This window comes from Python bivittatus, unplaced genomic scaffold (assembly GCF_059951505.1).
Source record: "Python bivittatus isolate LINGU-HERP-01145 unplaced genomic scaffold, Pbiv_v1 ctg000220_np1212, whole genome shotgun sequence".
Classification (NCBI taxonomy): domain Eukaryota; kingdom Metazoa; phylum Chordata; class Lepidosauria; order Squamata; family Pythonidae; genus Python; species Python bivittatus.
In genome coordinates, this window is record NW_028277048.1 from 2584863 (window position 1) to 2598744 (window position 13882).

Genomic DNA, 13882 nt, shown 5'->3' on the forward strand with positions numbered 1-13882 from the left:
CTGCTTTATGCATCAATACTTTAAAATATTTTTGTCTGTACCAGCCGAAGTAGATTTACATTTGCATCAGAAATTGATTTAAATCTAATGATGTTAATGTTGATGCCTGAAAGCCTTGTCGTGATCTACATACAATGGATGAAGATCGAATGGTTGGTGTTAGTGCAAAGCAATGCCAGAGGTGGTCTTCTGGAACAGACAAATATGCAAGTATACATGCCCTGGACAATACATACTTCTAGGTCTACTGGGACCTTAATTAGGGCTACAGTCTTGAGCTCCAGAAGACACCTGTTTGTGTGCACATACACATACAAGACCTGGTCATGGAGGTTTTATACATCAGAGCCCATGGCCATTAATCTCTCTCTCAATCTCTCTCTCTTTCAAGGAAGACAAACAGAGACAATTACAGTCAATAACATTCTTTAATTCAATCAGTTAAAGAAGGTGCTGCATCTATAAACTTTTATTATGGAAAAAATTGTAATTAACACATGCGTATTACACCCCGCTCGGAGAGTGGCACTTGGGGAGGGAGGGGTAGTGCCGAGGGCTGACTGGGACAGGGGCTGGGGCCGGAGGAGCTGACCCACCACATCACGGCTGCTGGTTCCCTTCTTTGGGGTGAGGGTGAGCAAACACTCGGGGGCAAGCTACATGCAATGCAGGCGGGTTAGCAGAGGAGCTGTTCTGCGGACTTGAGCTATCCTCCCCTGTGTAAAACCTGCAGGTGGGGAAGGGTAGAAAGTGATGATGGCTAGCAACCGAGGGGCTCCCATGAGCCCCCCCGGAGGCAATTTGCTTGCAATCTCTGTAAACATATTTTGTTCACATTTCTGAAGCTGGATGCATAAAGTTTGATCGCTTTCTCTTCCTGTCTCAATTGTTCGCTGGTGGCAGCAAAGGCATCAGTTTAAGGCACTTCCCTTAATTCGGCTGCAGGGTTATAAGTTCTTTTTGCTTTCAGAACCAAACCAGTAGCAGTAAAACAGCTTCATAAGGAGTGGAAGGGCACTAAAGGGTCGAGGGAAAGAGCTGGAGGCGGCTGCTCTGAAGCATCAGGCTGATATGGGTAGAAACAGACATGCACACTTTGAGTCTGGACTAGGCAGGTGGGACACCTTCGCTTGGCACGCTTCTGGGAAAACTTACAAAAGGGCCTCCCTCCTTGTATGGAAATGGAGAGTTGCTATCTTAATATCCACATAGGCCCAAGTCGAAGTAGGGGTTCTTGTTGCAGGGGTAAAAGAGCCCTTCCTGTAAACATCCTGAGTGGGCTAGGGAAGGAAGCACTTTTTAGGGCTACCATATCTGGGTTGCAAAAATCTGGATGACCGTTAGATGGCAGCAAAATATTAGTGTTTTCTATACTGTATGTCTCTGCTGCCTTCTAGTGGTCCTGCACTAGATCTGGTAGCCCTAGGGAGTGCGGTCATATTCCCTGGCCGGGGAAAAACAGAACGGCATCACTGGGAACCATTTACCTCTGCAAGAAGTGGAAGACATGACAAAACATTCTACAAAAATTAGGGAAGAAGATTTGGGGGAAGAAGCAGGCCTGTCGGGCTTACTTGCCATCTAAGTCAGATAGTTTAACTCCATGCCATTTGGAAGGGACGCTCCTCCAAGTCTCCATGGGAAACAGGAGCAAGGTTTCTTTCCTCCCAACGTTGAGCCTGACATCCCTCAGATCCTCCCTTGGGATTGGCTACTGAACTCCCAGGATCTCAGGCCTCTGATAATTTGCTCTTATCTTGCCTCCTTTCTCAGATCACAGCAGCCTCTGGCAAACACGGTGTAGGTTTTTGGAAACCCAAAGGTGCCTAAATGACTTTTGAAATAGGTCCTCTGCAGTATTCAAAGGCAAAAGTGAAACTTGGCCGTGATACTCCCTGGCACGCTAGATATGACAGCAGTAGGCCCATCTTTTTAGAGTTAGGCTGCCCTAATCAGATATCTAGAGGGAGGGAAGGAGGGCTTGATTTAAGAGCAAAGGAGGGTGAAGGGTGCTAGGTCCTCTCCCTGCCCAGGGCATACCTTCCTGCTGGCTCCACACCAGTGCTTTTCTCCTCAGCCAGAAGTGAGCCTTGCAAAGAGAAAAGTGCCTCAGAGAAGAGGTTGCAAGGAGGTACGCAGAGGATTAACAACAGCAGCAGCAGCAGCAGCAGCAGCAGCAGCAGCAGCAGCAGCAGCAGCAGCAGCCGCCGCCACTTCTCCACACATCAGCAGATGCTGTGCTGGCAGACATGACACAAAGATGCTCAGTCCCAAATAAACAGGAACTACTCTCTGCTGAAAAATAATTATATATATATATATACCTCTTAGGCACTTTAAAATTTGACCAAAAAGCTGACGGGATGTATATATGGAAGAAATGAGTCTAATCTTGATGTTTCTGAGCAGCTCCTCCAGAAAGTAGGGGAATGGGGAAGAAGGAAAACTGACCCCCCCCATTCACCCACCAACACAGACACAGATACATGACCTTGGAGCCCTCGGCACTTCCCTCCACTGGGCTTCCCATCTCTGCTCTGAGGAAGGAACTGGTGGGAATGGGAAGAGGGAAGCCGATGATTTTTTTTCTTTTTTTAAAGTATGTAGTTTTTTTTTGTTTTTAATTTTTTTTAAAACTTTTTTTAATTTTTTTAAATTCACATAACACAATAAGCCATTCCAATGGAGAAAGCCGAAGAAAGCTCAGGCAAAAATGATAAAACAGTTCAGATTTTTCTTTTTTTTTCTTTTTTTTCTTTTTTTTCCTATATATTTTTTTTTTGTTGTGAAGCAATATTGACAGTTATAACATATGGCTACCTGCATTCTGCTAGACACGGAAGAAACTTCAGAAAGAACAAAAACAGACAAAGAGCTACCCTTTATTTTCAAGTGCGGAGGGTTAGGGCCAGGAGTGGGGGGAACTGGAAAAACAGACTGAAAGACACAAAGGGAGGCTTGGGGGTACAGGGAAAGAGGCAAGGGAGTCAGGGATGAGGAGAAAAAGCACACCAAATTCCATTAGTACTATATATATATACTGTACTGTACTCATATATATACTGCGTTTCTTAACCAAGGAAGAAACTTGTTCAAAGGGGCAGGGGTGGGTTGCAGTCTGGGAAGCTGCAGTTTCATGGATCTCAAGGTTTTGCTGCCGAGCGAGAGATGTGGGTCTGAGATTAACGGGGAGGGGGCATATGGAGGGTATGAAGGGGGAGGCCAAGTGGGTTGTCAAAGGTACCTTGTGAAAGGAAGGACAGAAAGGCTCAACTGCTCTTCTAAAGCAAAGGACAGAGGAAAAAAGAGCTCCATAGCAAGTAGCGTCTGAGGCTCACTGCCAGCCTACTGGCCGCCAAACAGGGGACAGCTTACTTCCCCAAACCAAGAGCTGAAGGGAGAGCAAGGAGAGTGCTAATACATTTATGGGACAGAGCCTGGCAAGGATGATTGCCCACCAATGAAATTGTCTTGGGCCCTAAGGAACTATAACACCCTCCTGGGCTAGCAAGGGAACCCGCAACTGAGCATCACTTGGGAGAAAGGAGCTGAGCAGGCCACCCTTTCATGCAAACAGAGAACTCAGGGATCCATGAAAGGGGGTTGGAAAAACCCAAGTGCAGAAAGGCTGTTGGGGGGAAAATTCCTGTTGCCTTCAGGATTGTTTAGGAGGTATGCTTCCTTTACCCTCTCCTTGGTGCTGCTGACCCTCTCTTTTGGATGGGACAGCAGTAGCCAGGCCAAAGAGGACTAGGTACCACCACGTTTAGCCCAAGTATCTCCCTCTTGCTGGTCAAGCCTAGGCTTTTATTGCTTTCCCCTATATTGAGCACATGGATTACAGTAGGAGGGGGTGGAATTTCCTGCACCCACTCCCCAGGCAGAGCACATGGTCCATCTGTTCCAACAAAAGATGGGTTTACAAAGGCACTATGTCAGCTGGCCAGTTAAGCATGTTGAGAGTAAGGCAAAGTCATCCATCTTGGTCCTTCCCTGGAGAGAGAAATTTCTCCAGTCAGTCTCCCGTGCTCTGTGAGGTGCGGGCTATGATCTGAGTCTGGACTTCTGCTTTGCACACAAACCCTCCTGCCTTGCAATTTCACAATGAGCCAAGAGGAAGGATTCCTCTCAACAGACAAGGAAGGCTGTGAGAAAGGGCAAGCAGGAGTTACAACCGACTCCGGGGGTAGGAATGCGAAGAGTTCAATGGAAGGGATGCTGGTGAGTTCATAGATCAGCTCCTCATTCCAAAGAGAAGCCATTGAGCCACAGATACATATATGAGAGAAAGTGAAAAGAAGGGGAAAAAATCCAACATTGCAATTAGGCTGGTTTACAAGAAAGCGGGGGTAGAAATGAAGGCCAAACACCAAGTCAACTGTTTTGCTTAGCTCCTTTTGGGAAAAGACAGGGCAGAAGAACAACACAGAAGAGGAGGATGTGCGGTGGCAGTGATGGAGGGTGCTGAAAGGGTGAAGGAGCCAGAGAAACACAGCCTATCCAGGATGGCCTCTGTTTCATTAGGAACCTTCCCCCTTTGCCATGGCAACCTCACCATCACCCATCTCGCTCGGCAACCTGGGAAGATCCATGAGAAGCTGCCAGATGCTGCTGGTGCGTTTGACCGCAAAGCCCGCTGCCCCTTTCAGCTAAACATAAAGAAGGGATAATGCGTGTTTCCTAAAATGTGCTTTATGATAACAATTAATTGGTTCATAAACTATGTATAATAGAGATTTTAATGTATTTTATACTGTAAGAAGCACCAGGTTTTGTATTTTTAATTTTTTTCAGCTTAGTTTTTTTAGTTTTTTTCTTCTTTTCTTTACTTTTAATTTTGTAATTTTCTTCAATTTTTTAACCTGATACAGTATTTTTTACAATTTTATTTTGTGTATGACAAAACTTTTGCCTTCAGCCCTCCCATAAAATGACAAAACTAATGAGGAAAGGGAAAAAACAACAACCAATCCCCAATTATTATCAATCTTTTAAAAAAGGATTTAAAAAATAAACAAGAAAAAAGGAAAAATAGACAAATGAAAAAATAAACAGAAAAAGTTTTTTTTTCCCCATACTTACAAAGGTGGGTTTTTCTTTTGTCCCAATTTATTTAGAGTCCCTGGGAACAGAGGACTTTGCAACAAAAATAGATTTTTTCTCTTCTTCTTAACAATTTTTAACATACAAAGATATTAAAACTATGCACTCCATTGCACTTGGCTCAATGCAAACAAAATTGGTTCTTTTAAAACCCCTAATATATATTTCGTTTTTTAAAATCCCCTCCCCCTTTTAAACAAAACTTTTTATGTATTTTTGCTGCCCATACCTGCAAGCCACCAAAATTGAAATTCCTCCATGTCACCCCTTATGGATTCATTCTCAGGGTTTACGTTTACCCTTCTTTTAGGACTCAAACAAGGTAACATGTAAATGGATGGTACTGGTATTCCATCTACCCACCCACACACTACTGTTATTCATCTGTTACCTTTTAAAAATCCCAAGTATTAAATAAGTGCTTAAGCACCTTTAGGATTTAAAGCTTCCTTTTCCAGAATTAAATAACAGTAAACTTCTACTCTCCCAACCATCCCCTACCATTTTAAGTGCTGTTTCATTGGTGGTCACCTGCCTCTGGATTCCTGCAATTCCTACTTTTTTCCCCAGACCTATCCACCTCCTGTTTTTAGGGAACCCATTCTGATCAATGCTGAGCATTAAGGTTAGAAGCTTCAAGCAACTGAATTAAATTATTGGATTGTTTAAAAGGAAAGCATTCAGTGTCATAAGTGAATAAACTTACTAAATATATTTAATAACTGAAGGAATGGAGCAGTATCAGTTCTTGTAGGGCTAACATATCTATCTAGGCTACAAAAATCCAGATGGCCACTGGTCTTGGAGGCAATCTAATGGTGGTCTGGAATATTGCATACTAAAAAGGGTCACCCGGACTATTGTGATCTTCATGATTTAATACTTAAAACATTTTTCATACTTTGTATCTTTGTACTCAGAAATTGTCAACCCTAACACAAACAGAAGCCTGGATATGTTTGGGGTAGTGGGGGCACAATTCTTCTCAATCTGGGGATGTTTCAAATGCTCTTATGACCAAATCAAATAAAAATCATACAGCATTTCAAATGCTACAGCATGAGTCATGTTTAACATTAGTACATCTCCAAGCCTTATTATACATTGGAATCCTTTCCAATGCAACCAGACTAGAAAAGGCTTGATATTGATATTTTGCAAAAAAGGTAGTGAACAGTAGGCTGAATAGTCCAAGGGTGTCTTTTTCTTTTTTTTTAAGGCCACCAGGGTAGGAACTGTATCAATGCCCACAGCTGCAAAATTTATCCATGGCTTAGTGTTCTTAAAGAAACAGATACTAACTTTGGGCATTTACAAACTGGGGAATTTACAACCTTTCATAACATGGAACGGGGTTGTGTTCTAATTGTAGCTGCTGCTTCCAAATTCTGCCCATATCACTGATTTGGCCCCAACTCTCACTCCCTCTGAAAGAGGGATCAACAGTCATGGTGTGAATGTTCATTCAAATGTTATCTCTGGTAGATTATATTTAATTTCTGAATAACATTTACAGAAGATACTGTGAGAGGACCTCTGGTATGACAGAAGCAGCAGGCAGAGTGCTAATCCTAAAATTCATGAAATTCAGGTATTCTTACTGGACAGGAACAGACCTGGTTCACACCAATGACTAAAGCATCAGATGAGTGTCTCCTCTTTGTAGCAGCCCAAAATATCTAAACACAGGCTGCTCACTCTGTTACAATTTTCCTCAGAGAGAAGACCTCCCCCTTTGTACAGCAGCTGTCCTGCAGCTGTGCAAGGTCAGGCTCTATGAATCCTCCACAAGAGCAGGCCTTGGATAGGAGTGTCTGCTGGTGTGTGCGCGTATGCATGTGCGTATATTGGGCAGGGGAATTCAGGACATTCCTCTCACATGTGGATTGTAGGATAAGCATGGGAGCCTACTGCTGGCAGAGGAGAGAGGCAAATCTGCAGCCCTCAGATTCCCTTCCTTGACCCTGTTTCTCCATTTGGAACTGGAAACTCATTGCACTTGGACAAGGGTGCAGATTCTTGGTCTCACCAGCAGGTCTTTTGGACTAAGTCTACTCCAGAAATCCTTGGGATGCTCCATGATTCAACTGGGGATTACTGTAGCAAATAGTAGAAAGGCTTCAGGAGATTCTCTAGATCAAATTAATTATTTGGGACACAACTTCAGGCATTGCAAGCCATGAGTCTAAATACAATTGCTCTGAACTAATTGCACAGTAACCCGTTCCCTGCAACACTTTCTGGCCCTTTCCAAATCAGACAATCTCTCACCCCTACCCTTGCCCCATACTGTGATATAGAACTTCACTGTCATCCAGTAAGAACCAGTGATACCTCATGCAGAGGTGAGCATAGTTATCAGGAACGATGGAGTGGAAGGTGGGAGATAAACTCCAAAGAATTTGGCAAAGCCCCTGTCCCCGCAACTCAGCATCCACTAAGGAGAGAGAGGTTTCTACCACAGATGCTGGAAAAAGAAACAAGAGTGATTATCTCATGGGTGCACAACAGAAATGAATGCTGGTTTTTCTCACAGGTTTTGCTGTAGTATGAGACAAGGAAAGAGGAAAGTGCGTGGAGCTGTGTGACTGATCTGGTGCACATGTGTGCATTTGCACATGGTGTACAGATGGTAGTGTCAAACCCTTACAGCTACCCATTAGGCAGCCTCCATTACTTCTAACTATATACAATTTATTTTGTTGCGCTGTGGTCTGCTGAGACTGTTAAAGGCTTTGTTTTTGTTTGTTTTAACAGTAACAACAAAACCCCATTGAATTTAATTTCTTTGCTGGTGTCACCTGTATGTAGAGGAAGCCAAAGGAAATGCAACAACTCAAGGAGGACGAAAATGAAGTGGAGAAAAGGGATCAGGAAAAGTATCAAACCATAGTAACAACAGACACCCACAATCTCACAAGGCCGAAGCCTAGACTAGGCTGGGAACTCTGCTGAAACGTACCTGTCTGAGCCAGCTACCCTAGCCCCAATTATCAGCTTGGGGTGTAACTGTAGTATGACTCTTTGCTGTCTTGCTAATCTTTTTTTTAATTGTTATTTATAAAAGAATGAATACTGTACTATCCTAAATATTTGTCCATTTGCAATAGCAGCAAGGAGTTTCTTTTCAAAGAGAAACACTTTCCAGTCAAATCTTACTTGTCGTCATGAACTGAAGAGTGCCCATATTTCTTGTTACTAAGGGGAAAGGAATTCCAGTTCATGCAGAGTAAGACTGGAAATATTTTCCATATAATCCAGACATTACTTTTTTCTGAGATGCAGGAAAAGTTCATCCAGAGCAAGGAATACAAGGAAGCACTAGATACCAAGATCAGGTGAGAAAATATTAGGTGCTAGGGTAAATGGGTTTACATGCATGTCTGAGGAAGGCGTGGAGGAAGAGAAGTTTACTCCTTGCTCTGGAATGGAATTCTGTTTGAGCATCTGGTATTCAGGAGTGTTTCTGCTTTTGCTTTGTTTTCATTTATAGAGATGCAATGTTAATTTGGTTAACAAGGGAACGTATGTTTGGTGGGAGAAGTAATGTTGAATCAAAACCATTTCCAGATCTGAACCACGATGGTACACTGAATTGGCCTTGCAATTATACTCACAGTAACTGAGTGGAACTGAGAGCAAACTTGATTTGCCTGCAGTCTCCACCTGTCTTTACAGGTGTTTTTTAAAAGCAACCAAGGAACAAGCTCTGATTAGGCAAGTGCTCTTAGTTCCTTTAGTGTATTCAGAAATCACCTTGGATTTAGGCTAGTAATAGACAAATCTCTAGGGAACAGTCTTCTTTTTCATTCCCCAGCAAACATAATCCCTCATAAATCTTGAGACAGTTTTGGGATTTGAGACTGGTTGATGTGAGTGAGTGATTCTTTCCCCTGATGAATGAAGAGAAATCCCTTTTTAAACAAACAAGCAAACAAATAAACAAACCATTGTTTGGGTGGCCAGTCCAGGACTATCTTATACATCATTTAACCAGAGAGTTACTTCAGTGTGAGTTGATGAGATTCCTTGAGAAGACAAGACTCTTCTATGCAAATGCAAAATCTGCTTTGGATCAGGGAGGTCCAACATGATTTTTTTTAAGCTTCTCATCTGTGTTACCCAATGTCTCTTACTTTTCTTTGAAGAGGAGCAGCTCAGTGAAGATATAGGTTAAGGACTGAAGATTCTGATTCGCAGGGCTTGAGTGAAAAATTATCATCATCATCATTGTCGTCATCATCATCATCATTATCATTTTTCTTCACTTGAAGATCCTGTCAGAGGAACCAAGACTGGAGCAGAAGAAGACACAAAGAGAGAGGCAGAATTAAAATTGAGATGCTGATAAACTCCTTTCTTTTTCTCATGCCTGATACTGAAATACCCACTAAGACCCATCCCATGGGTTTTCTAGGCTCTTTGTGACTTTGCCATATTGCAGTCTCAAGCAAACTGATAGCTCCCATTATTGGTCCCTCTCTAGCACCCCAATCTCTGATTTCCATTCATATTGCACCACAGTACTGTGCCCATCAACTTCTTATAATAATAACCTAATGACACCTCCTGAGATTGTTTCATCCAGGCTGGCCATCAAGTATACATTTAATAGGTTGCTACAGCCAGTAGCCAGCACTGATTCTCAGAGAAATGTTTCCACATGAATTGCACATATAATTCCATACATCTATTTTTGTCACATGCACACCACACATTTATAGGGATATGCTTCAAACTATTTGGGAAGAACATGATAAACATACAACCATTACTGAAAATGGGAGCCCTGTATTTGGTTTGCTTCCTTTCCTTTCTATCCTCTTTTGTAAAATATGCTTGGGTCTTGAGATCCACAGCTTCCATCCCTTGTCATTAAGCGTTGCTGCCAGTGTATAGAATAACAAACTGATGATGTCAAGAAGGCTCAGAATAGGTTGAGCTGGGTGTGACCAAAGAGCACAGACCACATGTGTCACCAGCCTAATATCTGATTTTGTCCCTCAGACCCTTTCATTTAAGAAGTTGAAGGCAAGTTGCTGCTTACCAATTTTATTCTTCTAATGACCCTGCAAAGGAGGTCAAGCCCTGACTAGTTGTTTCCTTGCTTCTTGCCCTTCCAATTCATGCAGAGAGAGGGAAGCCTTACTGGCTAGCATCTGTGTGGATGGGCCTCCCAGAACCTGCCTTTTCCTTTGAGGGGTTGTTTCCTCCTCAGTAGTCCCTGTTCTTTTCCTTTGCTTTCCCAGATGATTATGTACATGGGAGCCTTCACTCCCCCTTCCCGTGCTCTCTTCCTTTACACTAATACAGATTCTTCCATTTTAACTGAACCATCTGAATGGATGGTTCAGATTCACAGAAGTAAAGGAGAATCATTGCAGTTTCCTTCCAATGGGCCTACCCTGCAAATTAAAGATAGTTTAACTTACAAAGAGAAAGGGAATCATTGCAGTACAGGGGGCACAGGGTAGGAAAGAAAGGAGAGTGTGCTTCAGCCACCCTGGGCAGAAATTGAAAGGGAGACCACTGGGAGATATAAGTGTGGAATTAAGGAGTGCTGGCAGAAGTGGTGGGGAAAACAATGATAGCCAGGAGGCTTTACCAGACTCCATTCTTTATGGGCCATAGTTAGATCAACTTTTTTTTTTTTTTAAGGAAGCTGCTGAGAACATAGCAGCCCAGGGTGAAATGGCTATACAGGGCAGAACCAGCTGCTGGGGTGGGAGTGGGAGTGGGGAGGAAGGGGCATGCCAGCCCCCGTAGCCAGTTAGAGATGGAGATTTCCCTAGATTGGAATAAAGCATTGTGGATGAGCCACTTGGAAGGGATTAAGGCAGTTCAGGATGGAAAACTGTATTTCTGAAGCAGAACAACAAAATTTAGGTGGGAGGTACATTTTATAATGCATTGGGTTAAGTGATGGATTGCGATGTCTGTTCCTGCACTCAAGAAATGGTGGGTGGCCCATACTGGCGATGGGAAAAGCAGAAAGTGCAAATTTGGCATTAAGTGAGAATTGAACCTGGATGACTATAGACATCTATTTGTCGTACCACATCAAACTTGAATTTGGGATTTTTGCCATTGCTACTCCTTCTGCTGAAATTAGATAAGAATGTCTCCTAGCACCTCCATATCATATGATGTAACTTCTCTCTTTCTGTTTATCTCGCCTTTCATGCAATTGCTCTTGAGACTCTGCTACTGTCATGGAAAGCATAGAGCTGAATGCAACTTTTTGAACCCTGGCTGGGCTTGCTGCCTTATCAATAAAAATTGATGAGAATTCAGTAAATTTAGTAGAAACCAAAACTTCCTCAGAGGCAAGAAAGACAACAAGCTTATTTTGAACTACCAATGTCAGAGGATTTTTTTTTATCTCAGCTGAAAACACCATCTGATACCTGTATTTGCAGCTGATAGGCTATTGCTAGCAGTTGCATGTTATATAATGCAAATTACAAGATTTCATTTAGAGACGAGGAATTCCAGTCACTGCTGCTGGTGCTCACAATATTTAATCCCATCTGCCCACTTCTGCATGGAGCAATATTGGCCCTGTCTTGCAAAGTCTCTGTAATCCAGGTTCCCCAAAAATGGCCATGCCCTCCAGCCAAAGGGAGAGCCAGCCCCATGTCACAAGTGGCCCCCACCATTAGAGACCATCTTCTATGCTGTTCCACTTCCTCCCCATCCCAGACCCAGCAGCTGTCTTCTCCCTCTGCTCCCCCAAAACTGGAATAGTCTCAAGGTGACTGGGAGATAAAGAATGTTTTCCTTCCTCCAACCTAGCCAGGGATTGGAAGGGAAGCTGACACTGTATTATGTGAAGTTTCTTCAGGCAGTGACAGAAACTTTCCTGGCATCTGGAAGTTCAAATTTTTTTCTGATTGGAAAAGTCAAGGCAGAGATGCAGGCACAATCTGCTCTCCAGTGGTGGAGGGAGGATGGAGCAGAGCCACACTGTGGACACTCTTGCTATCTGCAATGTGGAGACAATACTGAAGGCGTGGCAAATGAAGGAAACGGGAAGAAGTGGTTGGCTTCAAATAATTCAGATTCTCCAGAGGAAAAAAAAAAACAGCAAATGGCCACCAGGAGGGGCTCTGAGACCACTGCTGGGAAGATTGGAACTTCTATTCTTCAGCTTTCAGCCTCCCTGTCTCTCTGTTCCACCTCCCTTCTGTCACGGCTCTGCTTCCCCTTGGTACTGCACAACAGGCTGGCATCAGAGTGAAGCTCTTTTCAGGATGCAACATCCTGAGAAACAGTACCTGTTTGAGATTCCCACAGGCCTCAACAGATTTAGTATAGCAAGTACAGGAAGTACCGATGTCATTTGCTACATATTTCAGAGCCTGATGGAGAGCAGGTCTCTCTAATTCGCAGTTTCTCAGTATGGACTTTATTTTCTTCTCAGAGCAAACACTACTTTAGCTTCTAGCTCCCCTTCTCAAATCTCTCTCCCTTCTCTAGAATCAACTTTCTAAGTCCAGAAATTCCTCTGAAGCCATATATTATTGGACATTACCCTACCAAGATTGCTTTGGAAAAGAGAGGGAAAATTATGCATTTTACAAAGCTTGGCACAGTTGATGAAAATCCTATAGCTAAGACACACAGTGAAATACATTTGCCAGATCCAAACTGCATCAATCCATCCTGCCCACACTGAAAACACCATTCCCACTTTGCTCAGGTTGGATATTGAATCCAAGTTCTCAGCTTTCCAAAGTTTATTTAGCCAAGTAGGTCCTGCTCCTTTTCACAATGTATTTAAAATGTCTGTTCTCTCCAGCTCTTTTTAATCCATATCTTCTCTCCTGCTTGGCCAATCCATATTCTTTTCATAAAATAAGATGCCAATTCCTACACCCTAGTGAATCCATGCCAGCCAGTCAGATTGTTGACCACTGTTTATTATCACAAATTGCAGCCAATCAAATGCAAACTTTTTCCTAATATAAAGCTACCAACTGGCTGAGGTGTGCAGTGATGTGAATTATATGGCAATGGTCAAATTAGAGAATTAGAAATAATAACCACCACCACCACCACCACCTGACATCTTCTGGTAGTGGAGCCGGTCATACAAATGAGAGATTTGGAAACAATCAATCAAAACAAAAATAGTACAATTCTCTTTGACTGTTTCTGCTCTGTGATTGGTTGGAATCAGAGACTATATGCCTGGGAAGCCAATCAGAATGTTGTTCTTCAGTAACAAGCCACTCAGGAGTTGTCACTCCACTATGATAACATCTATTTGGCAGTGAGGAATGAATCAATCTCCAGATGTCCCTTCATGTCAGAGCATCATTTAAATGCCTTGAGCTAATTTCTGTAGCTATCTATTATAGCTGCCCACAACATACCTAATCTGCTCTTGCCTCAAGTATGACAGAATCAAAACAAGCTACAGCAGCATCCGTGCAAATCTGCGGACCTCAAATGAATGTTGGTGTGTTACTCAGTGACATCTGCCTTGCAATGCACTAAGCAATACTGGGCTGCATCATCTTGCTCCACACTGCTCTTAACCAGAAAGTCCCATTTTCTTCCACATGTGGTGGGAGGAATTTTGACTTTTAGATTAAATATTCCAGGTATATGGCTACTAGAACCACAAGTTGAGAGATAATTTTACTGATATATATGTTATCCCCAAATTTCAGATCATGGTCACCATGGAAAGTGATAATATAAGCTGTCACTCCCTTGCCCACTTGGGCCCTGAGAGAAACGTCTTTCACTTGTATTTCATCCTCAGAAGCCA

At 42.9% G+C, this 13882-nt stretch overlaps 1 protein-coding gene across 8 annotated transcripts in view; it reads right to left on the minus strand.

Moving 5' to 3' along the window:
• Positions 1-866: 866 nt before the first annotated feature.
• The window catches only part of NFIX (nuclear factor I X), a 241737-nt gene continuing 228721 nt past the window's right edge, over positions 867-13882 (minus strand). For all 8 annotated transcript variants that reach the window (XM_088137646.1, XM_088137651.1, XM_088137650.1 and 5 more), the window contains one exon: positions 867-9398. Coding sequence is in view for 3 of the 8 variants with exons in the window: in XM_088137651.1 (XP_087993777.1) it covers positions 9384-9398 (15 nt within the window). In the remaining 5 variants the exon portion in view is untranslated. The remainder of the gene's footprint in view (positions 9399-13882) is intronic.